Source organism: Copadichromis virginalis, linkage group LG10 (assembly GCF_057382275.1).
Source record: "Copadichromis virginalis isolate Kocher_CV1m ecotype Utaka linkage group LG10, C_Virginalis_male_GT1.1, whole genome shotgun sequence".
Lineage (NCBI taxonomy): Eukaryota > Metazoa > Chordata > Actinopteri > Cichliformes > Cichlidae > Copadichromis > Copadichromis virginalis.
The window spans coordinates 15063819-15091688 of NC_140627.1; the positions used below are offsets into that span (position 1 = coordinate 15063819).

Here is a 27870-nt window from a genome sequence, read left to right on the forward strand (position 1 = left end):
TCTCATTCAAAACTTATAATGCCTTTTTAATTTCATGCATATCAAATGTTTACAGCAATAGAAAATTATTACTTTAAAGTCCATTTAATAACACAGTATTGGCTATATTGGCAGTTAAGTACAAGGCAAACAAACTAAACCCATGCCATTACAATGTATTCTGTACAGAAAAATAAAAGAGTTGAATTGCATTTAAACATGAAGGAATCGTGAGTAATATGACTCTGTCACATAAAAGAAATGGGCATCGTGAGTACAATTCCTTTTGAACAACTGTGACAGGATGATCACAAAATCCCCCTTCAGGGCTCAGCATAGGGGATCATCTGCCTCCATCTCACCCTGTCCCTAGCATACATTTCTGTCCTCCTATTTCACTACATGAACCTTCCATGAACCCTCTCTGTGGTCTTCCTTTTTTCCTCCTCCCTGGAAGTTCCATCTTCAACATCTTTTGTCCAGTGTATCCACCATCCCTCTTCTGCACATGTCCAGGCCATCTTGGCTCTCTGACTTTGTGTCCAAATGGCTCAACCTGAGCTGTCCTTCTGTCCATTCTGGTCGCTTCTACTAAAAACATTGTCATCTTAAACTCTGTTGTTCACAAAATCCAAATTTCTTTAGATTTTCTACCATTTAATATATAAGCTAAATGTTTTAGGGGTTTTTTTGTTATATAATACTAATAACTATGTGATTATACTTGAAATACTTGCTGAATCCTTCCTCATTCTTTCCTTTAATTAATACTTATAAGAAACAGTAATATAAAAGCAGAGTATTGCATAAAGCCTTGCATTGCTGGATGCTGCCAAATAAAAGTTTGTGAATTCCTGAGACAATCACCATTGTGAGATTTATGCAAATCAGGTATTCTTTTTAAAATTTATGTCATTAAATACACTATGTATTTATCCAGTTACGTCTTGTCCGGGTTTCGTGCTTTGCTCCATAGCAGCAGCGATGCTGTGAATACTGACTCGATCGTGTGAATTTTCAAGCCTTTGTTTCTGCACACTGTGGCGAACACCATAACAAAAGTAGATGATCAAACCTGTTCCAAATTTTAAAAGAAACGTAGCGGTCACACATATAAAAAGAGATATTTTTGCACATGTATAATCTTTTTTATGTATTCTGTAGCAGAAATGTGCTGCACATACCTACTCCCATCCACACTGTATAGCGGATCCAAGTGTCTGATCCAAGCTGAGCCATTAGATGGACATTGACAAAGGTACTAAAAATAGGAAGTAATGGGACAAAAGGAACCTGGGGATATAAAAGAGGAGAAGCATTGTTAAAAGATATTAAAGGAAAAAAAAAACCCAAACCCCCCAAAATTCAGAACTTTGGAGCTTAAAAAATAAATAAACATGTAATGATAATACAGGTTGGCTAAATTTCTGTTTCTATTTCTATGCTTTCATTAATCAGTCTTCACTGTCTTTCTTTCATACCATGAAAGCAGCTTCTGCTGTATTCTGCGGTTGCCTCCAGACGATGAGGATGATTAGAAAAATCATTGCTACTATCACAGAAAGACAAAGTATGCTCCACCACTCCAGGGCTTGCAGGTAATCTACAGCCTCAGATACGAAGACGCTGAGAACAACTGCTAAAAAGACTGAGGAGAATCAATACGTTTGAGTTCTATTAATCAAAAATTAAATCAATAAAAAGTACAGTACAACAGAAAGATGATGACTCACTAATAACAAAAGTTAAAAGGGACACATTTTTTGATGTCCTTGTAGTGGCTTGGTATGGAGGACATAATATCCCTCCAATGGTAAAAGGTTCTGCTTTGCTTAGACTAGAATCATCACTGAGGTCAGTTTGATACCTGTAAAATTAAGGAAATATAATTTTAAAAAAGTGAAAACATTTAAGGTTTTTAGTTATTTCTACTTATAATATTCTCGTAAAGCACCAAATTATTATATTCCTGTTTTTTTTTTTTCTTGTTCACATCCTGGAGTCTATTTTTAATGTCTGAACAACACACATCAAGTCAACAGCACTTCATTACATGATCTTTTGTAATTATAAGCGACTGATTAAAGTAAAGAAAACCTGATGTCTTCATAAACTCTTCAAACAAGCAAACCCTGAGTCATTCATCTGTTTAATTTCATTACGCTCATTATTGTGCATTGTTATTTCCCTATCTAGCGTACTCACACATTTTATGACAGTAATATGACCGTATCATAGTCAATATTTTGAGGTTGTTGAGCCATTTTGTGACTGACCTGTGTATCTAAACATATTATTAGGTATACTGTAAGCATCATAGAAGGCAGTAATAATATTAATTCATTTGTATAAACAACTTAATTCCGTCTCTTATCACAGGTTCTTCGTAACCACTCATAAAAGGTAAGCTTCTTTCAATAACAAATATACAACCTTGTCTATACATATATGTCTTGAGTGACCGCTTATTTCTCTATACAGTGGCTTGCAAAAGTATTCGGCTCCCTTAAACTTTTCCAGATTTTGTCACATTACAGCCACAAACATGAATCAATTTTATTGGAGTTCCACGTGAAAGACCAACACAAAGTGGTGTACACGTGAGAAGTGGAACGAAAATCATACATGATTCCAAACATTTTTTACAAATAAATAACTGCAAAGTGGGGTGTGCATAATTATTCAGCCCCCTGAGTCACTACTTATTAGAACCACCTTTTGCTGTAATTACAGCTGCCAGTCTTTTAGGGTCTGTCTCTACCAGCTTTGCACATCTAGAGACTGAAATCTTTGCCCATTCTTCTTTGCAAAACAGCTCCAGCTCAGTCAGATTAGATGGACAGCGTTTGTGAACAGCAGTTTTCAGATCTTGCCACAGATTGGATTTAGATCTGGACTTTGACTGGGCCGTTCTAACACATGGATATGTTTTGTTTTAAACCTTTCCATTGTTGCCCTGGCTTTATGTTTAGGGTTGTTGTCCTGCTGGAAGGTGAACCTCCGCCCCAGTCTCAAGTCTTTTGCAGACTCCAAGAGGTTTTCTTCCAAGATTGCCCTGTATTTGGCTCCATCCAGCTTCTCATCAACTCTGACCAGCTTCCCTGTCCCTGCTGAAGAGAAGCACCCCCAGAGCATGATGCTGCCACCACCATGTTTGACAGTGGGGATGGTGTGTTCAGAGTGATGTGCAGTGTTAGTTTTCTGCCACACATAGCGTTTTGCATTTTGGCCAAAAAGTTCCATTTTGGTCTCATCTGACCAGAGCAGCTTCTTCCACATGTTTGCTGTGTCCCCCACATGGCTTGTGGAAAACTGCAAACGGGACTTCTTGTGGTTTTCTGTTAACAATGGCTTTCTTCTTACCACTCTTCCATAAAGGCCAACTTTGTGCACTGCACGACTAATAGTTGTCCTATGGACAGATTCCCCCACCTGAGCTGTAGATCTGCAGCTCATCCAGAGTCACCATGGGCCTCTTGGCTGCATTTCTGATCAGCGCTCTCCTTGTTCGGCCTGTGAGTTTAGGTGGACGGCCTTGTCTTGGTAGGTTTACAGTTGTGCCATACTCCTTCCATTTCTGAATGATCGCTTGAACAGTGCTCCGTGGGATGTTCAAGGCTTGGGAAATCTTTTTGTAGCCTAAGCCTGCTTTAAATTTCTCAATAACTTTATCCCTGACCTGTCTGCTGTGTTCTTTGGACTTCATGGTGTTGTTGCTCCCAATAGAGCAGCTGTATTTGTACTGACATTAGATTACACACAGGTGCACTCTATTCAGTCATTAGCACTCATCAGGCAATGTCTATGGGCAACTGACTGCACTCAGACCAAAGGGGGCTGAATAATTATGCACACCCCACTTTGCAGTTATTTATTTGTAAAAAATGTTTGGAATCATGTATGATTTTCGTTCCACTTCTCATGTGTACACCACTTTGTATTGGTCTTTCACGTGGAATTCCAATAAAATTAATTCATGTTTGTGGCTGTAATGTGACAAAAAGTGGAAAAGTTCAAGGGGGCCAAATACTTTTGCAAGCCACTGTATTTTGTTAAGCCCTAGCAGCCTTAACTAATGAGCCACCACTGGTTGCCACTCAGTTTAGACAAGATCTCCAACAGCACTGGCTATAAGCCCCACAACATGACAAGGTCTCCACCGTGTTTTAGCTGCAGACATCACTCCATAAGACCTGTTGTCACTGGTTTTTAGTCTAGCTCTTGTCTTGTGTTGAGGTATTTGGCAAAGCTCAGCATTTACTCCTTGCTCCCTTCATTAAAATCACTTTTGAAGGGGAGCCATCATTCCAGTGAGATCATCCAGTGGCTGGAACAACTGAGGGGACAGATGAATCTCTCAAATCCTGTGTTGGCTCTTTGTATATTTTGACTTTCAGATACTGTTCATTAGCTAATATTTCAAGCCATGTCTTCTTTTGTCCTCCACATTTCCAGTTTCTTCACTTATTAAAGACAAACTGGACGCCATGCCAAGATTGTGGTGTAGTGTTGTGTTTGGCATGCTGAACCTTTATGCAGGATTCAGAGGCAGAACTGGACTCAAAAAGACTTACAGGAAAGCCACAAACTAGAAAACCTGGAAACTCAGAATGGAATTAATAATCAACTAGGCGAACAAAACACGAGGGAGACAAAGCATGATGGTGGCTGGTACAAGGAACTAAGGAAACTGAGGTCTTAAATATACACTTGAGGCAAACAGGGAGATGAAACACGTAAGTGAACACAGCTGAACTAAATCAGGGAAACAAGACAGAGCAAAACTGACACAGGAGGTGAGACTATCAAAATAAGAGAGGAAGCATAAACACAGGGACGGAAACACAGACTCAAGACATACAACCCAAGGCAAGGAAAGGGTAAACAAACACAGAGGCATGACTGAGACAAGGGAGAGCGAGCAAGCACGGGACAGAAAGAGAGAGAGAGAGAGAGAGGACACGAGGGGTGACTAACATAACGAGAAATCAAGAACTATAACCAAACTCAGAAGCACAAGAGAACAATACACTCATTAGCCATATATACATAAATCATCTTATACTTCTCCAAAGAAATAACTAACAAGTCCAAGCAAACTGTAATACTGGGTTAAAGACAAAGATGTGCCAATTTCTGGCTAATAGCTCTTTGTGTTATCTTTGGCATTAACTGGAAAAAAATAGCAACCAATGATGTTTGGGGGGGGGGGGTGTCTGACAGGCTGCTAGGAACAAAGTGCGTCAAGATACAGTTTTAAACTGATGCTTTGTCTGTTAGACATATTACCATTTCATCCTTTCAGTTAGAAACCCTTTTATATTTGAAGGATTCATAGGTTAGTGATTGAACAAACAAAAAACATTCCTCTGAAAATGGTCAGGTACAAGGACTGAACTAAAACTGAGTGAAAACAGCCAGTGTGCAAAGAAAAACTTTGAAAGACCTTCAGAAAGCTGGACAACTAATGGTGAAGAACACTTTTAAAAAACGCAAGAAAGTCTTGTTTGTTAGGTGCAAAATATACCAATAATAAGCAGTAATAAGTGCAGTGCCAACATGCATACTTGTGATCATCTGTACCTTAATATGAGAATGCAAATGGCAACAAGTGTGTAGGCAAACAGGGTTCCAATCGACATCATGTCAACCAACGACTTCAGGTCAAACAATAAAGCCATGATAGCTGCAAAGAAGTAGGAGAAATTAAATATGTTTATAAATTCTGCAACCATTTTATCAGCGTAGTAGCTGATGGCCTTAACAAAATCAAATAATTAATAATAATAATTATATTATAATCTCTTCTAAAGTTAGTTATACCTGCTACGACCCCTGAAGCCAGTGTAGCAATGACAGGACTTTGTCTGTCACTCATGTTACTGAGAGGTCTGAAGAGCAGTCCATCCCGGGCCATGGCAAAGAGAACACGAGGCATCGGGAACATTGATCCTAGAAGGCTTCGGAAAAAAGCTCATAGCTCATTAACAGCAATTCAGTTATTCTCGTGTCCCTGTTTTAATTCCTAGTAATGATCCCAGTGATTTTATTTGGTGTATGTGCTATAAATGTCACCAAAGGGGTATTGTAATGTATAAAGAATTGTAGGTTTGTTTATACGTGATACTTCATGCATTATACCTTGTTGAGAGCGCACAGAGTGATCCCACAGCAACTGCATACTTTGCAGGGCCCCAACCGATGTATGTAAAGGCTACAGGCAGTGGGCTGTGAACGCTGAGCAAATAGTATGGCATCAAAAGAGTCAGGGTGGCAGACACACCAAAATAAGCCAAGAAGCAGATAAGGAGAGACGCCACAATCCCGAGTGGGATTGACTTCTGAGGGTTCTGAACCTCCTCTCCTAAAGAAAAACACAAAATTATCCCAGTGTGGTTTATGCCATCATTTAATCTTTAGATGCGTTTTTATGACATAGCACCATGTCTATAAAATAAACTATTTTACAAAATGTATATGCTGTAGAGAATATTCTAGTGTCCAAAGATCTCTGTGTTTTTCTGGACAATTGAAATTGCCACAAACATCTTCTGATGTCATTGTGATCAAATTTTCACTTTCCTTATGCAGTGCATTATAATTACTGGCTTTGCACTTAAATTCTAAAAGTTACCTGTTGTTGCAATGCAGTCAAATCCAACAAATGCATAAAAGCAAGTGGCTGCTCCTGCTAATGTCCCCTCAAAACCAAAAGGGAAAAATCCTCCGCTGCCATATGTGGTGGTTTTATTCAGGGTCGTATAGTTCCTGTAAACAGTGATCAACAGTCAAGCAGCTAAAAAAAAGAAAGAAAAATACAGCAGAAGCCAAAATAACGGGGCAGGGGGAGGCCATACTCGGATTGGTTTGGAAGGGTGTCTTCATATCTGTACCAGTTGTTGATGTCCCCCTTTATGAACCCAGAGAGGATAACAAAGAGCAACACCAAGATGTTAACTGCTGTAAAAACTTTATTTACAGTGGCCGATTCTTTAACACCAAATGCAAGAATCCCTAGAAAGAAAAATATATAAGAATTAATTTCACCATGTCAATGAACCTAGTGGAAACTCATTTGTCAAATATTTACTTTAGTCAAAAATATGTAGGACACTTTAACCTCTTGTGTTTGTTTGTTTTTAATCATTTTTTAAACTTACAATAAACTAAGAGTACCTGTATTATGTTAATAAATAATTAGGTTTTTAGTATATGAAACTTACCTGCCAAGAGCATAATGATACCTGCTGCAAAGAAGTCTGGATAGGGAGCCAATCCAGGTAAATCCATTGCAACCTGTTTGCCTAAAGAGTTGGCAATGACATTTCCAATGAGATCATCAAAGGTCCCACTCCATGCTCTGGCTACACTTGATGTCCCTTAACAACAGAAGCCATTAGCAAACAATACCCAGTGTTACTTAAAATCACTTGACAAATATTATTTTAATCTATGATTTTTCCAGGATTAATATTCATTCAATGGCCTTATTGTTACCTATGACATAAGACAGCAGGAGGTTCCAGCCTGTGACAAAAGCCCATATCTCACCCACAGTCACGTAGCTATAGAGATAAGCAGAGCCAGTTTTGGGAACACGAGCTCCAAATTCAGCATAACACAGTCCTGCAAAGATGGAGGCCACTGCTGCTATCAGGAAGGAGATTATGATACTAGGCCCGGCCACAGCTCTGGCCACTTCTCCTGAAAGCACATACACACCGGCCCCCAGTGTGCTGCCGACCCCAAGAGCCACCAAATCAAGGGTAGTCAGACACCGGCGAAAGTTGGACACTTCACCCTCAGGCTCCAGAGGTTTTCTACGTGAAATATTCTGCAGAAACTGCAGCACCTTTGCACCGGACATCTGTGATAATTAGGAATTATTCAGTTAATTGTGTGGGTACTAGAAGAAAATCAAAACTTGAGAACTGGCAGTGAGAAAATTGTGAATACAACCAGGACTAGATTTTAATTATTTTTATGCTGTTATCTGATCAAACAAAGTAAATTTGTTTTGTTTTACAGTTCATTTAATCCGAGTTGGTAAATGATAAATGGACTAGTTCTTACGTAGCACTGTTCTGCTCTACTTGAGCACTCAAAGCCTTTATGCATTTAATAATAATTATTATTAGTGTATAAATCACCATATGACTTCACAAATGAACAAGCTCACGTTTCATACCATCAACAGTAAGCTACAACTACACATACAGAGACTTTACTGAACAGTAGAGACTATAAGCACTAATTTTTACTTTGTTATTCATGCAAGAATTTGACAAGTATATTTCATGGTCTATTTGCTGAGTAAATGAGGGCAGATAGTGCTTTATCATTATAAATTTATGATTTTACAGTGTTTATATAATGTACCGATGATTCACCGTGACTCAGATAAGATGTCATTACAAAATAAGCCATGCACACTAATTACACAAACTAACAAACTGAGATTACAGCTGATATATTAAAGTCACATCAATAAAAAAAGAGAGGCATTCCTACCTTTCTAGCTAAACTCTGTGTGAGTCTGTTTTGATCTGTCCCACTCCACACTGTGTATGAGAATAAATTCATTCACCGTGAACTCTTCACAGCCCAACATTTTTTTACACATTATGTTACATTTCAGACTTATGTGCCATTTCTGAAAAAGAGGGGATCAGAATGATTTGTGTGAGCACTCACATATCAAGACTTTATAAAGGTGGGAGCAAGTGGGAAAAAACTTATTTTAGCTGTTTTTTGTGCGTAGATGACACTTATACTAAACATGTTTTTACATTTGAATTAAACTGAATGCTATAAAAAAAAAAGCTATTGAAACCTTAATGATGAATTGCTCTTACTGATTCATACATTCGGTCATAAAGATGTGCTGGTGAATTTATTAATTCACTTTATAATTTATTTTTGCTTCAAATCTAGAAACACATTTACTCATTTATTGTCATTTCTTTCAATAATATGTGAACAAATTAAGCATGCACTAATTTGCTGTAAGATTATTGGCCTCATTTAACAAATGCTACTGTTAATGGTTCTCACAGTACTTTATACGCCTGCTGATTAGCATACCAAGGTCTGCACTGTAGTATGACGACCTTCCTCTAGCTATAAAGAAGTTGACTGAAACTTAGAACAGACTTATTAGACTTATTGTAACCTCTGGAGAGCTTCTGTGTGCCTGATGTCTCGTGAACACACAGTCGCCTTGGGACCCTGGTAAGTCAACACGTTGTAAAGTGAAATGGTTTTCACTGGAGACATCTCCTCAGCAACAAATTGACTTGTTCATCAGAGCGGGATTCAACTAATTGTTTGGAGAACAATTAGTTGAACATAAGGGTACAATCCATTGCTTCCAGGAGTTCATGGAATCACAATGCAGATGAAATACAATAAAAATGTAAACGTGAAAAAGGCACTTAGTTATTACATAATAAAAATAGTAATACTACTACTATTAATAATATTACACAGAACCCTGTTCCAAATCCAGTTTAAAATACCATTTTTATCAAAGCCCATACAGAAAGGCAATCTCCACAACTCGTCTTTTTTAATCCAACAATGAGGCTGTGTACTAGGAAATACATTAATTTTCATTTGTAATAGCGTAGACAAAAGAATAGATTTTAAGCCCCAACCTATCCTCTGCCACTTTAGATGTGATTTCTTTCAGGAGGAGTGAACTGTGAGCTGACTTCATTAGCTGAAGGAAATGGCCTATCCTTCTCTTTGTTAATGATTCATCTGCAGAAAGAGGTTCAGAAGCCAGCAGCATTGTCTAGCGAAATCATTCAGCAGTCAGGATATTTTGGAAAAAGTCCTTAAAATCGACGAATAGCTGCAAATTGACTGTTTCACATGTCTTTAAGTAATACTCGGGAATTTGGGAGGTAAGTTTTATTTGAGTTTATATGCCATATTTTTGTTGTTTTAAATGGATGTTTAAAAAGCAGGACATTATTTTAACCAATAGACCCATAACTACTTTCTAATTTAGGTTTTTAATCATTTGAAACCAGTAATAAAACCATGGTTACTGGCTTTATTGATTTTAAAACACTTTTGAATCGATTTTTAATCACAGTTTAGTTAAAACTGTTCTTTGAATTAACTGAGTTACTTTCTGTTTTTTTAACATTTACCTGCAAGATGTAATAAATCCTAATTGTAGAAAATTGATGTGTTTTTTTTTTTGTTTCTCCTTAGTGCAATAAAAATTCTTCTTCTCCGTAATGTGGCAAACAATGGCTCCTAGGGGTTGTAGTTGCTTCATTATCACGGCTCTGCCCCAGCATTTTTCCAGCAGTATTAACCAGCTGCAGCAGGGCCGCTATGGCTTTTCTCCATGGTGACTGGGTTCACTGGCCATAGCATTTGCAGGAAGGTCATTAGAGTGTGACTTCTCTCTTGGCTCATGTATATCCTGTGCTTGTTTCAGTTCATCTAGGATATTTCAAGAACACTATGACACTGTTAGTGAGGTGTGAAATGTTTAAATTTATCTCTTCTTAGAATTACAACTAAAGAAGTCAGCTCATTAAGAAAAATCCTAACTCTTAGAAAACTTCTGTATCTGAGTGGTCTGGCTCAAGCAAGAAATATAGCCTTAGGCCATGATGGCTCATTACAATATTTTGTCCCTGCTTAAGCTGGAAAATGAACTCAATAATTGGAGTTAAGTCAGTATTACACACTCGGCATATTCCTGTGTTTTTCTGAATTAAAAACAGAAAACTCTAACGATTTCACCAGTGGTACTTATTTCTAACCAATGAGTTGTTCATCTCTGTGTTTCAAACAGGTAGACCTTCATCAGCATAAACATGAATAACACAAAACAACCCAGCAGGCAGATTGATGGGAGAAGTTAATATTGAAATTTTCTTCACCCTAGGAAGTCACAGAAAACAATCGTATCCAATCAAAGACAAAAAAAGATGAGACTGCTTCTGTATTATTTGACACTGCTGGGGTCCAGTTATGTGATTTCAACGTACGGACCCCACCAGAGAGCACAGATGACTGGTGATATTTTACTTGGAGGTCTTTTCCCCTTACACTTTGGCATTGCATCCAAAGATCAAGACCTTGCAGCCCGGCCAGAATCCACTCAGTGTGTCAGGTAATTTATGCTCTGAGGTAACAAAAAACCCTTTTGCAAACCAAGTGTGTCATACTCATGCCTTTTTTCTTTGCACAGGTTCAATTTCCGTGGTTTTCGTTGGCTCCAGGCCATGATTTTCGCGATTGAAGAGATTAACAACAGCAGTACGCTCCTTCCCAACATCACGCTGGGCTACAGGATTTTTGACACTTGCAACACTGTGTCAAAAGCCTTGGAAGCCACCCTAAGTTTTGTGGCCCAAAATAAGATCGACTCTTTAAATTTAGATGAGTTTTGCAACTGTACTGATCACATACCATCAACCATTGCAGTAGTAGGAGCTGCTGGATCTGCTGTCTCCACAGCAGTTGCAAACTTGCTGGGTCTATTTTATATCCCTCAGGTGAGTTGCTGGGTAATAGCTATGTCAACAACACATCATTACTTCATTATCTACATCCATAAAAATTAAGTCTACATATAATGATTTTCGTGTTTGTTCAATAAATGATTTGAAAGTGGTTAAAGATAATTAAGAAGATGCAATGAAAACCTGATAGATTAACTGAGCAATTTCCTGTTTCAGATCAGTTATGCCTCGTCTAGCCGCCTACTGAGCAACAAGAATCAGTACAAGTCCTTCATGAGAACCATTCCTACAGATGAGTACCAGGCCACAGCCATGGCAGACATTATTGAGTACTTTCAGTGGAACTGGGTCATTGCTGTGGCCTCCGATGATGAGTATGGGCGTCCAGGGATTGAAAAGTTTGAGAAGGAGATGGAAGAGCGAGACATCTGCATTCATCTAAATGAACTTATTTCTCAGTATTTTGAGGATCACGAAATCAAAGCACTGGCTGACAGGATTGAAAATTCCACAGCTAAAGTAATCGTTGTGTTCGCCAGTGGCCCAGATGTCGAACCTCTAATCAAAGAGATGGTTAGGAGAAACATCACAGATCGGATCTGGTTAGCCAGTGAAGCTTGGGCAATCTCCTCCCTTGTTGCTAAACCAGAATATCTTGATGTTATGGCAGGGACTATTGGTTTTGCTCTAAAGGCAGGTCGTATACCTGGCTTTAGAGAGTTCTTACGGCACGTCCAACCAAAGAAAGACAGTCATAATGAATTTGTCAGAGAGTTTTGGGAAGAAACTTTCAACTGCTATCTAGAAGATAGCCCGAGATTCCAAGAAAGTGAGAATGGCAGCACTAGTTTCAGGCCTTTGTGTAGTGGTGAGGAGGACATCGCAAGTGTTGAAACACCATACCTGGACTACAAACACCTTCGTATCTCCTATAACGTTTATGTTGCAGTTTATTCCATAGCACAGGCGCTACAGGACATACTCACATGCACACCTGGACGTGGACTTTTTGCAAACAATTCCTGCGCAGATATAAAAAAAATGGAAGCATGGCAGGTACAATGTATTTAATTTATGTTTAATAAAAGGAGTTAAATATTAGATATGCCAATGTGTGAATGATGAAAGCATGTTCTTCTATTTCTCAGGTCCTTAAGCAGCTTAGGCATTTGAACTACACCAACAGCATGGGAGAAAAGATGCGCTTTGACGAGAACTCAGATATGGAAGCAAATTACACCATTATAAACTGGCACAGGTCTACTGAAGATGGCTCTGTGGTTTTTGAGGAGGTTGGATATTACAACATGCATGCCAAGAGAGGAGCCAAGCTGTTCATTGACAGGACAAAGATTCTTTGGAATGGCTATAGCACAGAGGTCAGTGAAACTCTTTTGTATATCCATTAAAACACTGTTATTTCTTGTCATTAAGGAAAAACAAGGGAACGCGGCTCTGACTTATCAGTGTCTCAGCTGATAAATGGTACTTTTTAAGGTAAAACAGCTGCCTGCATAAGTACTATCGGAGCAATAAGAGTGAACCAAAACTAAAGTTGTGATTTTATGTGAAGCTAAATACAGATGTCACCTTTGTGGTTGTGGATTACCATTTTTCAGCTCCGAGTTTTGCATTTTAGCCCTTGCCATCTGGGAAGTAGTCCCCCTGTTGGCCTCCTTTCTCTCCACCACTGGAAATGCAGTGTATGGCCCACCTTACAGGGCCAGTATTTGAGACTCACATGTATGGTATAGTTTCCACATCCATAAGTCAGGTGGTGTCTGCTTCAGTCTCTGTTATGTAAGATGGTGTGTGTGAAGTCCCATGCCTTCCGCTTCTGTAACGTAGACTTCTTTTTAAATTAGTACTGGGGGATTTCTTTATTTCTATTTTACATTTGAATGCCCATCTAAATCAACCCCTCTCATTAACCTTCCTGTTATTTTATCTTCTAAAGGTGCCATTCTCTAACTGCAGCGAGGACTGTGAACCTGGCACAAGAAAGGGGATCATAGACAGCATGCCTACTTGCTGCTTTGAATGCACAGAGTGTTCTGATGGTGAATACAGTAATCATAAAGGTATGTAGGTAGATGCAAAACACTCTCTGTTAATGTTAGACTTGATGAATGATAGAGTTTTAACACAGTTTCTCTTATACAGATGCCAGTGTTTGTGCCAAGTGTCCAAATAACTCCTGGTCAAACGGGAACCACACATTCTGTTTCCTCAAGGAAGTCGAGTTTCTCTCCTGGACAGAACCATTTGGGATAGCTCTGGCTATATGTGCAGTACTGGGTGTTGTCTTGACAGCCTTTGTGATTGGAGTCTTTGTCAGATTTCGCAACACCCCAATTGTGAAGGCCACAAACCGAGAACTATCATATGTGCTCCTTTTCTCACTTATCTGTTGCTTCTCCAGCTCTCTCATCTTTATTGGAGAGCCACAAGACTGGACATGCCGTTTACGCCAACCCGCCTTTGGGGTCAGTTTTGTTCTCTGCATCTCCTGCATCCTTGTCAAAACTAACAGAGTCCTTTTGGTATTTGAGGCCAAGATTCCTACGAGTCTCCATCGTAAATGGTGGGGATTGAATCTGCAGTTTCTCCTGGTGTTTCTGTGCACATTTGTCCAAGTCATGATATGTGTGGTCTGGCTTTACAACGCCCCTCCTTCTAGTTACCAAAATCATGACATCGATGAGATCATTTTTATCACATGCAATGAGGGCTCTGTGATGGCTCTTGGGTTTTTAATTGGCTACACGTGCATATTGGCAGCCATATGTTTCTTCTTTGCATTTAAGTCACGGAAGCTTCCAGAAAACTTTACAGAGGCCAAGTTCATTACTTTTAGCATGCTCATATTCTTTATTGTTTGGATCTCTTTTATTCCTGCATACTTCAGTACTTACGGCAAGTTTGTTTCAGCTGTGGAGGTCATTGCTATCCTGGCATCTAGCTTTGGGATGCTAGCCTGTATCTTCTTCAACAAGGTCTACATCATCCTCTTCAAACCCTCCAGGAACACGATTGAGGAAGTCAGATGCAGCACTGCAGCCCATGCTTTCAAAGTGGCTGCCAAAGCTACATTAAAACACAGCACAACTTCAAGAAAAAAGTCCGGCAGCCTCGGTGGGTCTTCTGCCTCAACTCCTTCCTCATCCATCAGCGTCAAGACCAATGGCAATGACTACGACACTGCCTCAGGAAAGCACAGGCCAAGGGTGAGCTTTGGGAGTGGAACAGTTACTTTGTCCTTGAGTTTCGAGGAGTCCAGGAGGAGTTCTCTGATGTGATTGCTAGGTGTTGATGTGTCACCTTCACTGATCCAAATTAAGTAGGAGTGTATTTTTTTTAGACTTTGTTTTGGAATTTATTTTAATGTAGATTTTTTTCTTTAAATTTTTTCCCTCTCCATATTTTATCAGAATGATCAGTCAAAACAATATACTGTCTATGAATTCTGTTACTTTTAGTATTTCTGATTAATGTTAACTCTGCTAATATGGTAAAACACAGCAATACAAGCAAAATTTCCAATTGTTGCCTGTTCTTTAAAGGATTATCCACTTTCTAAAAGGCGTTCGCACTGTTTTGTGGCACAATGTTCCCTCCTCTGATAAATATCCTCCTATATTCCCTCTATTATATTTTGTTATGACACTATGAGCTTGTAAAATACAAACTAACTACCTATAATGTTATGTATATAATAAAAATGAACCAAGATGCAAGTAAAAATTACCTAAATTCTCTTGGAAATAGATCTTATTACTAGAAAATCTGGTGAACACACTGACTAAAGGGGATTCTGGTCTTTCTAAGAACTTGCTCTGCTTGTGGTTTGCTTATCACAAGTATCTGACAACTGCAAACAGTGCAGGCCTGTCTCGCATGTTAATGTCATTCGTGCAGTAATCCTGCCCTGCAGTCATTTCTTTACAATGGTGGTGTGAGGAGTAGCCATCTGCTTGCCAACTGTAAAATCTGTAACTTTTCTAAACTCTATGGTACGTGTTTATTTCAGGGCTGCAGAGATACTTTTACATATAAAGCTGTTTAACAAATCACTGAACGTTTATTGAACAGACGATACAGTACACCCATAAATGTACATGTTCGTGGGTGTACTGAGCACAAATAATAGTATAATAGTGGCTATGTGGAGTCTGCTCTCAAAAACATCCCATCATTTGTTACCAGAATATTGTGAAAGAGCACCTTGTACCTTTACAAAGCTAATGATATTTTTTGTGAACTTTCTACTTTAAATTAAGGTTTAACTCCTTAAGAATGATAAAGAATAGAGAACTGAGTATTAACATGTATATGAAATTATCAACACAAAAGTGAAATACAATAGAGAAGGTATCATAATGTAAGACTTCTTTGATGGTGCAGAATCTCCTGAAACTCAATACAACAAATTACATTTACAACCCTTAAAAGAAATGAATACAGGGAGACATTAAAAAAGGACAAATCCAGTTTTTTAGAGTACCCCACATTTAATCAAAATTATTACTTTGGAATGACCTCAACTGGTCAGTAAATGACAAACCACAATATAGTTGAGTTTCAGCAGTTCAATCTGAATATATAGTCAAAAATGTCTCTTGTCAGTTCATCAAGTCTGAGCTACACCAGAAGGAAGTGCATGTTTCAAATGAATACTGTTAATGGATGTTTGGCCAGTTATGAAATGAAATTGTTTCTTTAATTCTCCTGTTGTGAATGTTTAATGTGTGTATTTAATAAAGGCGGAGATAGCCACGATGGTTTACATATTATTAGTGTCAGTACACTGACGTTGTCTATTTTTCTGACTTAGATGAAAGTCCAGTCATATTTTATGACTAATTAAAACAGAAATTATATAGCCCACACTGTGTGAACATGAAAGCCAAGACTTGGAAAATTTATAGCTCAACACCACCATCTAGGAACGCAGCCAAGGAAATATTCCTCTGAAAAGTAGTGACATCTATTGTTTCAGTGCCCTCTACAACTGAAGTCAAAACCACAACCCCACATCCAAGTCTCAAAATATAATAAAATCCCACGAGCTATGTAATAGCATATTAATATAATATAATACATGTACACTATGTTACAAAAATAAGGTAAAAGGGCATCTCACAAGCACCAGACCTCCCACATGTCTCAATAAGAGGTCAGTGTGCTCAGTTATTCAGGACCACACTCGACCTGAAACTGACTGAGGTGCAGCTGGACAACCAACTCCTCTGTTGACAGGAAGAAACGAGCTTTATCTGTAGAGGCTCAAATATAGCTCTGCAGCACGACCAGCATGTTGCTGACATCTGAACTCTAGGGTGGGATGAACCATAGACTGAGCAAAATAACCAGGAAGCATTGCATGCTGTGCACATCTGTCAAAGCTTGCCCTAGCTGAAAAAGGAGAGGGTTTTGTCAAAGTACTGTAATTATTCAAATGGAAAACACTGGCACACCTGCAAGTGGAAATAGGAAATTTGATTGAATTTTAACTACAGTGGAGTAGAAATTTACCCTTTCACAAAGTTTATTTAAGCTAAATCTTTCATATTTTATTCACATAAAAATCTCACAAAATTAAACGTGGAAAGAGAAAAGACTGGAAAGCAAACTTTCAAAGGCTGTAGTGCTGTTGCATTTAGCTTTTCTACAAGCTGTTTACTTATGACTCTCCATCAATGCTCAGAATTAGCAAAAACAACAACAACAACAAATAGAAACAAATTAAAAACCCCGAGTACAAAATCCAAATTCAAATAAATAAACAAGTCCATATTATAGTCAATTTATACCAATTTGCATAGGTAGAATAGACACAAATTAAGCTAAAGTCATTTATAAGACATCTTAAGTGGGAATAAAGATAAGATAAAACCTTTTAATCTTGTTAGAGATTCTTCTGCTTTTTTTTTTTTTTAGAAATATGAGCAGAATCAGAAGCACTGTGTGTAGAGCAATGACTGCATAGTAGTGAAAATTTATAAACTAACGTAACAACAGTTAAAAATGTATCCGTGAGTTTTGTCCTCCAGTAGTTTTTGGTGTCATCAACAGATCGCAAACTTCAATTTTGAAATTTTCACAACGGAAGTATTTATGTGACGCACATCATCATCATCAACTCGCAGACTTTCTGCCTCAACAGAAAAACGGCGTTCATGAGGCATAAGCAAATAATATAAAAAGCAGAAATTAAAGAAGATTTACTCATAATAAATAATATAACCGTTAAACCCCCGCCGCCCGAGATCTCTTCAAGGTCTTAAAGGTAAAACTTTATTATGAAATGCGTGGAACGGAAGTCCTTACTAATTTACGTTTACTTGACTGGTGGGCTTGTAGACGGGCTAATTACAGCGATGTTGTAGTCTATGAAAGGCTACTTAAGTATCAGGTAAGGAAATTGGTGTTTTGCGCTAAATTGAAATAAGGCCAGACTGTACTCGGCTTCCAAGACACGTGTCTCTTTTAATGCTAATGTTTTATTTTTAATAGCCGTTATATCCGCATTCGTCAGCTAGCTAGCAGGTAAGCTATAACTACAGGTGGCGTTTATGTGAGGGCGTCAACGTGTAAGTTGTGAGCTTCTGCAATCATAAAAAGGACTGCAGTCAAAAGAGAGAGGAGCTGGCACAAGTATAAGGAAAACAAAAAGGTACTGTTTCGTTGATCTGCACCTCGTGTTATGGACGAACTAGTCGACGTTAGCTTGACTGTGTTCTCAAAATTAACTCAGAGAAATCTTACTAAAAATGGCAGAACATTAATATTTAAATTGTAAAACGCTTTCCTGCTAACGATCCTGCTAGCATCCCAAGAGAGGACAACCATGCTAGCAATAGCATAATGGCTTTCATGTGTTTTGTTTGTCGCTGGTTGTGAGTTAAAAAATTATCATAATAATGTTAACGGAAAAAGAGTTAGCGTTAATTGTTATGTCAGCTGATGGCATCTGTGTTTGATTTAATGGAGAGAGTGTATTATTATAGTAGTATGTCAATGAAACTGGAGTGTTACTCTGTTTTACATGTTTTTGGTTTAAATAGGAGACCTAGAAAAAAAGGCCAATTAATTAATCTCCTCTGTAATGGACATTTGTTTTTGGTCTATGTCTTTTGACTTATTTGAGCTACCCTACTAAATCCTGATGTACTCAATGGAGGCCATCCAGGGCTTTCAATTGGTCTCTCGTGTGTTTGGCTGGGCTCTTTTAGTTCGAAAGAGGAAGGAAATCACAAAAAAGGTTCAGCTTTTTTTCCCCCTCGGTTCTCAGGAGGATCTAAAGAAAATTACTTCTATTAACAAGCAGTCCACAGTTTTGATCAACTTATCAGCTGTTTCTATATCTTCGGGCATTTTCTGTTTTTTGAAACGGGATAGTTTGTTTTATTATGCAGTCATTTTCTGTAATGAATACTTTACCAGCGAAACTACCATCTGAGCAATAATCTGCTCAAGTGGTAGTACAGGTTCAGAAAGTACACGTATCAGTTCAAGTAACACAGTAAGCTGGTTCCTTAATGTGGCTTTTCCTGCTAATGTGTCACATATTGTTAGCTAAAACCTGCCCTCAAAATGTGTTGCATGTTTCCAAGCAAAAATGCACCCTTTTTTTGGTTCTAACATTTTTATTTTCTGTTCATCTATTCCCAGTTGGTGGAGTGCCCAAGCTTATGGCCCCCCGTCTAAAAGTGGAGTTTTCTGATTCACCAATGGAATTTCACAAATAAGTGCTTGCTCTATATTATAGTGACTATAATAATTAGTTTCTATATAGTCAAGGAGCATGTCTCATCAGCATGGGATGACTGGTCAGCGACTCTATGGCTGTCACTGTTTTTGCTGAAACGTTCTTTGTGAAAGAAGTAGTGTAAACTATAGCTTACAGAATCTACATTCACTTTTTCTGCCTTCACATCAGCAAAGTCACATAGCCATGGGCTATTGTTCAAGTTCGAGGAAGATTTCACGCAAGAGCAAGTACGTCATACTGCTGATTCTTGTGCTGTCAGTACTGGCATGGATAGCAATATTTTCAAGAGAGATGGTGAAACCTATCTGGCATTACCCCGGCACTCAACAAACTCATGTCAAAGAAGAGAGTCAGAGGAACGAGGTCGACTTGCAGATAGAAGCAGCTAATGAAATAAATACACCACCACAAAAAACCAAGTGCCCTCAGGAGTCACCATTGCTGAGTAAGTATAGAACAAAATGCTATTTAGATGCCTTTGTATAGATGAAAGAACTACCATGTAACTCAAGGAATCCATCAATCAACCCTTTATGTTAGTTTGTTTATGTTAGTTTGTTAACAAGTGTTAATACACATTAAAACAAATGTTCACTGTTAAACATGTGAATTAGGGCTGCACGATTTTGCATAAAATGAGAATCACGATTTTTTTGGCTTAGAATTGAGATCACGATTCTCTCACGATTTTCTTTTCCAGTATAAATACTTATTGCACTTATTAACTGCACATCAACTTCGTAACAGTTGAGACTGAACATAAAAACAATAAATGTCTCACGTTTTGTTGTTGTACTGCTTGAAATTCCGTCTCCACCGTTGCTCGACACTGCGTGTATAGAGCAGGTAGTGCAACAATAGAAAAATAGTTGCGGGACGGCACTGTGTAGCGTTTGTCTAGGGTGTTGATCATTTTCCTAAATCCCTCGTTTAGCACAGTGTTGATGGGAGCCATATCTTTGGTCAGGTGATAAGTAATAGCCTCCGTAATTTCTTTGTGCCTGCGGGAGTTCGACGTGTATAGGGAAGCGCTGTATAAGGTTCCCGATATTGATATTTGAGTGGTTGACCGGAACGGATTTTCTCCTGTCACTTTCTCGTCATCCCTGACGTGCTCTCCGTTGTTTTTTCCCTGCTAATTTTAGCATCACATGGCACAGCTTCTGTATCACGTGGTATAAGGCTCCGCCCTTGTCATTTGTTGAGCAGGAAGAGTGAGCGCTTGTTTTCATGCAGATTACGCCCCGGATCAAAACGCGGTACAGTCGTCGTCGTCTTTTTTTCTTTCTTTCTTTTTTTTTTTTTTTTTTTTTTTTTTAATCGTTGTCATTTGGAAATGAGATTGCACATAAGTATGAATCGAGATCGCGATTTTCTAACGATTAATCGTGCAGCCCTAATGTGAATGTTGTTTCTCTAGTGGGGGCTGTGAAACTGTCCTTTGAGTCGTCTCTGAAACTGAAGGATGTAGAGAAAGACAACAAAGAAGTAAATGAAGGCGAGTATGAGCCCTCGGATTGCACAGCGAGGCAGAGTGTAGCAATCCTCATCCCTCATCGCAACCGAGAGCGACACCTCCTCTACCTCCTGCATCACTTGCACCCCTTCTTGCAGAGACAGCAACTACACTATGCCATTTATGTCATCCAGCAGGTATTTGTCACCTTTGTGCACAGTTTTTATATAAGGTCATGCTAATTCAGTTCTTATGCTTGTGGAACAGACATTTCTGTTTTATTTTGCATAAAGCTGTTGAAACTTCCTGGTTACATACATAGTGTTACTTTGTAACACTATAAAGAAAAAATATAACCGGTAACACTGAAGGAACTGTGTTCTGAAAAACCAACAGGCAACAGTTCACACTCTTACATGATCTAATACTTTTATTTGGAGTTAACTTTAATTTAGCTCTTGAACTTAACTGGCAGAGTGAATCTTAAACTGCCTCTGCTCATGGCTTTAATGATTCTCAGCTCTGCTTTCATATGTACCTATTTTCAGTGATATCCACTTTTAATAGCAAGAAACTAACGAGCCATATTCTTTTTTTTCTTTTTTTCTCTCTCTCTCTTTTTGCCATATTTTTCAAGTAACCTATATTTGACAACAGCATAGTTAAACTGGAAATTCTGTTTTTGATGTGCCAGCCGAATGGCCCCATGTGCCCATCCCAATAAAAAAAAATACTACAGGCACCCCTGTTAGTAAAGTACTAGAATTTCAATCACTAAAACTGAAGCACAAACCTCTTGGACAGTCAGTACCACACAGCAAGCTGTAGTGTTTGTTAACTGATTCCATTAAAAGTCCTCCAAAAGGGACTGGCATCTTGACATAGATTTGGTGGGTGTGTCTGCATGTATGTAGTGACTGCAAACAGGAAAAGCAAGTATGTCAGATATCATCTGTTCTCTCATGTCTCCAAAGTTTCTTGCGGAGAAGTTAAGAATAAGTAAAGATGTTAATCTTATCAATGCTAATAATAGTTCGCTGTCCAACTTAATAGTCCCACTCAGTGGATTAAAATTTTATGGCCTATGTATGGGGTTTTTCTTTCTTTTTATTTTTTTTATATGATTAAGTTCGAGCTGGAGTTGGACAGCACAGTGGTTAACACGGTTTCCTCACAACATGAAGGCCCTCAATTCAAACCACCATCTGGCCGGGGGCTTTATGAGCAAAGTTTCTGTTGTTCAGCCTAACACTAACCCTCTGTGTTCCAGCTTCCTCTTACACTCCACAGTTAGTGGGGTTAGGTGAATTGGTGTTTCTAATTTAACCACAGATTTGAATGTGGGTGTGACTGGTCATCTGTCTCTCTATGATAGCTCTGCATCAGACTGCCGAGCTGTCCAGTAATGTACCCTGCCTCTTGCTCTATGGTAGCTGGGAATAGACTCCACCCCCCCGGATCACTGTATTTGATATGCGGAGGAAAGTGGATGGATGGAGTTATTTGAGTTAGTCAGTGAATTATTGTAGCCCTAGATATGAAATGAATGCACCCACCTTATGGCTTCTGTACAGGAGGAACCCAAAACTGGACTAGAGGAACACATTTTTTTTTGGCACTTTCAGGGTGACTTTCAGTAATGAATAGCTTTATTCTTGATAAAGAAAGATATGCAGCATTAAATCATACTTTGTCCCTAATCACTTTTACATGTAAAAGCCTTTTTTTTTTTTTTTTTTTTTTTTTCTTTGCAGTGAGTAATGCCAGCCCATCACATACACCAGGAGAACACAGACATCTGCAACAAGCTCTGAACTTTCCACAGTGTCTTGCATGTTGTAATCTTTGTACTTTCTTTTTTTCTTTTTTAAAGGCTGGTGATGTAACTTTTAATCGTGCCAAGTTACTAAATATTGGATACTTGGAGGCACTAAAAGACTACAACTGGGATTGCTTCATCTTCCATGATGTGGACCTGGTACCTGAAAATGATCATAATTTATATGTTTGTGACATGCAGCCCAAACACTTGGTGGTTGGCCGCAATGTAACGGGATACAGGTAAGAATGACTAAGAGGAAATTTACTGTAAGTCATGAAGAGTCATGGAAAAAAGCAATGCTTTGTTTTTCCACATGTGCCATTCTCTTTCCTATGATGATACATTCAGAGGTTTTATTGTCTTTAATTTTTTTCTCATGTTTGTTCACTTTCAGGCTGCGTTATAAAGGCTACTTTGGAGGAGTCACTGCCTTAAGCAGAGACCAGTTTTTTAAAGTGAATGGGTTTTCAAATGCATACTGGGGCTGGGGTGGAGAAGATGATGACCTTCGCATCAGGTGAGGCATGAATAAGTGAAAACATGACTACATTTTAAACATTGCTGGTAGTACGTATTCATTCAGCATGCATGTTTTTGTCTCATGCAGGGTTGAGCTACAGAAAATGAAGATCGTTCGGCCGCCCGCTGACGTAGCTCGCTACACGATGGTGTTTCACAAACGAGACAGTGGCAATGAAGTAAACCGGGACAGGTCAGTAGTGTAGAGATGGCAATAACGTGTGTGTAGCATGTTACAGGTCATTTCATAGTATGGATTTGTGCTTTTCAGGATGAGGTTGTTGGGTCGAACACCACAGTCATGGAGGAAAGATGGACTCAACAGCTGCTCATATAAGACTTTATCAGTTGAGAGGATGCCTCTCTATGTGAATGTTACTGTGGACATTGGCAAGCCATGAAGTTGAAGTCTTAAATAGAAAGCCTTCCTGTGACCAAAAATACTTTGCTATATTTACAGATACCAGAGTGCAGGAAAACTGCTACACATGCAGAAGACAATATGTTGAGCATGCAAAATGCACATTGTTTTGATTTAGTTTAAATACTAGAATCAAATTAAACCAGCAGCTGCATTCAGAGTTAGCTGAAACATTTGAGTTACGTCCAATCTTCATGGTGTTACCAGCATGCAAAAAAACCAAAAGATTTTTCTGACAAGGAAAGTTTAGCTTTTGTCAGAAAAGTATCCAAATCCCTCATTTGAAATGGTCTAAAGCATTAAAAAGTCATATATGATAGTTAAAATCGGTGCACATTTTTCTTTCTCCATTTAAATAATCTTTGTGCCTTACAATGGCTAACTACACATTTTCCTCATCAACCATTATGAGCTTATCTACTATAAATATGCAACTTAGTCCCAACCCCGGCATTTCACAGTTGGCTGCTAGGTTGGCAGTTGGCTAACTCTTGATTTATGAGCATTCCTCAACTCTGCTCTTGTGAGAGACCCGACTCGGGTCCACACCTCTAGTCTGTCATGTTAAGAAGCAGAGTAAAAACAAATGCTTAGGGGAGAGAAAATATCATGGCGGACATCAGTATTGACAGTGCCAGGAGCACACTGGATAACTGCTTGGTTCTGGTTAAACTAAACTAAACTGTGTAGATGGATTTACAGTCATTGATATTTATTACACATTTATTACATGTAATAAGTTCCCATCAATTCGAGGAACACTTTCTTCACCTGTCTGGCCTACCCTCTGCTTTATCCGTGTCTCTGTAATACAAGCCGAGCTCAGCAGAGACACATACACAGTGCAGCAGTGGAGAGGAGGGGTGCAAGTAAAGTAAACCACAGAAAACAAACTGATGGCTTATAATGTGCTGCTACTGCTGGATAAACCTCTTTTCTTATCTGCAGCTCTGCCTCACCCTACCTGGCAATTTCAAATATTTTGATAGGGCTTCAGCTGCCAAACATTGATTAATTTACGTTCCTGCCTTAACATTTGTTAACAGAGTGTATCTTGTGTTTTTATTATGAGTGCAATATCATATAACTCTTCCTACAGTTACAGTTTGGCAGTTACGATTGTTATGATTTTTTTTGACATGCATCTCAATCTAACACCTCTTAGATGTTTGCTTCTGTTTTTCCACTCCACTAACCCAGCACGTCACAGTATATTTTCCCCCAGCTTTAACTTTAACTTGAGCAACTGGCTCATGAGTCAGATAACTGAGAAGACATCTGACACAGTTAGTGTTCAAGTCTGATAGCGGTTTATTATTGGATTATGAATGTAATGTGCACTAAAGCTGTATTATTAATTTTGATACATCCCCAAACTACAAACTAGCTTAAATTACTACTTAAAAAGTAATTTGAATACAAAAGCACAAAGTGCCTAATAAACAGCACACATTTAAATCATCATTTAGTTGTTTATAGATAAATTACACCTGTATTTATGGGATTCAACACTTGGTTTCTCACTTTTCTAGCAAAAACAAGGACATGTTTGGAATGTTAGTAAAATCACAGTAATCATAGTAATGATGCTATCTAAGGTCTTCCTTATTCTAAATTTGGCAGCAGTATTCTAGCGTTTGTATGCTTTTTATGCTTGCTTTGTTCAGTGAGTGGTAAACAACCACTTTAAGTGCAGCATGATAATCGTCTTTTTCACCACTACTACATCAGATTAAGCAGAAAGATTAAAATCTCATGCAATAATATATAAAGGATTCCATTCAGATATGTCATTTTGAAAATGAAAGGACTTAAGAGTTAGGAGTTAGGAAAAAAAAAACAGGGTGATGTAATAAAGGAATTCAAAGAGTTAATTATACCAGTCATTCTGAAAACAAGTATAGGACAGTAAGCTGCCTTATTATCACGATTGCTATTGATGAAACCTGTGCATTTTCACACCATAATACTGTGAATATTGGTCAATTAGAAGGTCAACTATGCTTAAGTAGTGTTTTTAGTGCACACTGTAAGCTCCTCTAGGATCACAGTAAATCATCCTACATTAAAATTGCTATGAAAAACAGATTTGCTGCATTAATACACACAACTACAAAATTAGCCCCATGAGCCATGTTTTGTGATGCAGCATGGTTCTTATAACGACTAACATGATTTTTATCTAGTAGAAAATGTTGGGTGGTGGATTATTTATTATTATTATTTACTGGCATCTCAGACTGGAGCAAATTGCATACGTGCTTTGATCATTGCATTGTTTGATACACAAATTTGTCATGTTTTTTTTATTTGAACGCAAGGTAGTATAGCTGTGAACTTGCTATTAAGATATGTTCTTATTTGTATCTTTTTCAATGAGCAATATTCGTAACTATACTGGGATATAGATTACTTCTGCTGTTACACGATTGTGAGTTACAGGTCGCAATGAAGTGTGTGTGTGTGTGTGTGTGTGTGTGTGTGTGTGAGAATTCTTGCACTGCTCATGAACCAACTACTCTTTAAATCTGCGGTGTGTTGTAGCCATTATGAATACAAGTTCTCTGTGTTGGTGGCCATACTGTCTGTTATTGTAGTTCTATTTCCACTCCTTGATGAATGTTATGTATGTTTGTTTGTTTTTATATGTACTGTGGTTTAAAATCTTTTATTTTATATGACTGAAACATTTGAAGTAGTTACATTTTCAACTGTAACTTGATCAGGACTGACAAAATCATGTTGTGATATTGTAGCATTAAGAACCTTAAACTTAAATTCTCTTGAATTCAGTTTATACTTTGAAATTCAAAGTAGTTTTATTGTGTAGTTTTTGTTTAGAATTTTGTTTTGGATTATGGGATTTCTGAAGAAGAAAAGGGATACAATTTGACTTGAAATGGTATTTTCTCTTTAGACAACGTAATAAAAATATTTTCTCTTATGAACAGTTTTATGATTTTGTGTTTCAGTGTTTAAAATACAGTTTGGGATCATCTTGTACAATATACTGTATTGTTTAATTTATGGGGAAAAGGTATTTCTCTGTTTTAATATAAAAAATACAGTCTGGCTAAACTAATAATACAAAACCAGTTTTCTCATCTTTACTAAAAACACTCTTTTATCATTTACTGGCTGAAAAATTCTAAAACCTTCAGATTAATGAGTTGTTTATTTCCAAAAAGGAAGTGTGTCAAATAAGGCTGTGAGAGTGGAGGTATGGGTTATAGACAAGTTACTCTAAATGGAGCAATAAAAAAAAACAAAAAACTGTCTGCTTGGAAAGCCAGAAGGAAAGAGTGATTCATTTATCAGAACTTAGAAATTATGTCAATATTTTTTATGGTAATTCTATTTTAATGAAGAGAGAGAAAATATCAAATACCTCCCCCAAAATTCCAAGGTTATGAAAAGATTTCCAGAAGGACACATCCCCCAGCATGCACCTATTCCAGGAAGGCAGTACAATACAATAAAAACTAAAACAAACAGAATGGGGAAAAAGTACATTTGCCAGGGTTGTTACAATAGTAAGTAAACAATTAATGAACATCCGTTTGTCCCCCTTCCACTAACCTGTTCAATCAACAATTACTCAAACACGCATGCATTTATATTTTTATGTTGTATTTATTAGATACTCTTGATTTGTGTGCATGGAATGAAAGATTCTGAGTCTTAGCTAGAATTATGGCTCCCCCACATTGCCACACAGAATACAATCAATCGATCACAATACTTCTGATCTCAACTTAACTTATGTTTATAAAGCACAGCTTCCTATAGAATCAGTTTATTCCAGTCCAAACTCAATCTTCATGGGTAAGGCCAAAGAGGTCATGAGATCATGGAGTGGCCAGGCCAGTCTGCAGACCTCAGTCCCATAGAACATCTGTGGAGGAAGCTGAAGCTTGGCTAAGAAAACTAAAGGACTTCAAGTTTCTGTAAAGAGAAGTAGACCAAAATCCTTCCTGAGATGTGTGCAGACCTGGTGACCAACTTATAACTTCTATGTATTGTTTTTTTGTTTGTTTTTTTCTGGATTTTTAGTTGGTTTAGTTTATTTGGTTTATTTATTTTTCTTGCCATTAAAATTAAACAGTCTCTAATTTTGTATTAGTTTATTTCTTTTTAAGTGAGCAAACTTACAAATTCACCAGGGGATCAAATAATTATTTCCCGCACCATAAATATGCACAAAGCTGGAAAAGACTTCAAAGGCACGTCAGGAGAGCAGAGTGTTTATCAGTTTCACAATAAGACAAATTATGTACAAATGAAGGGAACTTGGGCCTGCTCTAAATTATTTAGTAACAACAGTCTGCAAAGATCTTATGCAGTGCACGCCATGCACATCTGAGAGAAATGAAAAGCTGAACCTGAGGATAACAGGAAAAACAACTG

At 38.0% G+C, this 27870-nt stretch overlaps 3 protein-coding genes across 4 annotated transcripts; 2 read left to right on the top strand and 1 right to left on the bottom strand.

Moving 5' to 3' along the window:
* Window positions 1-8842, bottom strand: LOC146700066 (cationic amino acid transporter 2). Its single transcript, XM_085470102.1, has 12 exons — window positions 8491-8842; window positions 7477-7846; window positions 7203-7358; window positions 6837-6993; window positions 6614-6747; window positions 6121-6343; window positions 5803-5939; window positions 5563-5665; window positions 1713-1846; window positions 1461-1627; window positions 1164-1272; window positions 1-1054 (listed from the first exon to the last, which is right to left on the bottom strand). The coding sequence occupies exons 1-12, from the start codon at window positions 8560-8562 to the stop codon at window positions 912-914; spliced, it is 1905 nt and encodes a 634-aa protein (XP_085326228.1). The 5' UTR covers window positions 8563-8842; the 3' UTR covers window positions 1-911.
* A 1967-nt stretch (window positions 8843-10809) lies between these two features.
* On the top strand, window positions 10810-16258 carry casr (calcium-sensing receptor). The gene is made up of 6 exons (XM_085470103.1): window positions 10810-11119; window positions 11198-11504; window positions 11688-12527; window positions 12620-12850; window positions 13429-13552; window positions 13635-16258. The coding sequence occupies exons 1-6, from the start codon at window positions 10935-10937 to the stop codon at window positions 14768-14770; spliced, it is 2823 nt and encodes a 940-aa protein (XP_085326229.1). The 5' UTR covers window positions 10810-10934; the 3' UTR covers window positions 14771-16258.
* Window positions 16259-17631: 1373 nt separating this feature from the next.
* Window positions 17632-26407, top strand: b4galt4 (UDP-Gal:betaGlcNAc beta 1,4- galactosyltransferase, polypeptide 4). Of its 2 annotated transcripts, none has more exons than XM_085470104.1 (7): window positions 17632-17886; window positions 19146-19690; window positions 20666-20898; window positions 22575-22762; window positions 22918-23040; window positions 23131-23235; window positions 23314-26407. In XM_085470104.1, the coding sequence occupies exons 2-7, from the start codon at window positions 19429-19431 to the stop codon at window positions 23441-23443; spliced, it is 1041 nt and encodes a 346-aa protein (XP_085326230.1). In that variant the 5' UTR covers window positions 17632-17886; window positions 19146-19428; the 3' UTR covers window positions 23444-26407. The 2 variants fall into 2 exon arrangements, with proteins under 2 accessions (XP_085326230.1, XP_085326231.1); XM_085470105.1 differs by lacking the exon at window positions 17632-17886 and adding an exon at window positions 17909-18147.
* The last annotated feature ends 1463 nt before the right edge of the window (window positions 26408-27870 follow it).

Coding starts and splice junctions, on each gene's coding strand:
- LOC146700066 (XM_085470102.1), bottom strand. CDS start 8,562: ATGAATTTATTCTCATACACAGTGTGGAGTGGGACAGATCAAAACAGA. Junction 7,359..7,476: donor CCTGCTGTCTTATGTCATAG/GTAACAATAAGG, acceptor TCTGTTGTTAAG/GGACATCAAGTGTAGCCAGA. Junction 5,666..5,802: donor GGCTTCAGGGGTCGTAGCAG/GTATAACTAACT, acceptor ACTTCTTTGCAG/CTATCATGGCTTTATTGTTT.
- casr (XM_085470103.1), top strand. CDS start 10,935: ATGAGACTGCTTCTGTATTATTTGACACTGCTGGGGTCCAGTTATGTG. Junction 11,505..11,687: donor GTCTATTTTATATCCCTCAG/GTGAGTTGCTGG, acceptor TTCCTGTTTCAG/ATCAGTTATGCCTCGTCTAG. Junction 13,553..13,634: donor TGAATACAGTAATCATAAAG/GTATGTAGGTAG, acceptor TCTCTTATACAG/ATGCCAGTGTTTGTGCCAAG.
- b4galt4 (XM_085470104.1), top strand. CDS start 19,429: ATGGGCTATTGTTCAAGTTCGAGGAAGATTTCACGCAAGAGCAAGTAC. Junction 19,691..20,665: donor TCAGGAGTCACCATTGCTGA/GTAAGTATAGAA, acceptor TTGTTTCTCTAG/TGGGGGCTGTGAAACTGTCC. Junction 23,041..23,130: donor GATGATGACCTTCGCATCAG/GTGAGGCATGAA, acceptor TGTCTCATGCAG/GGTTGAGCTACAGAAAATGA.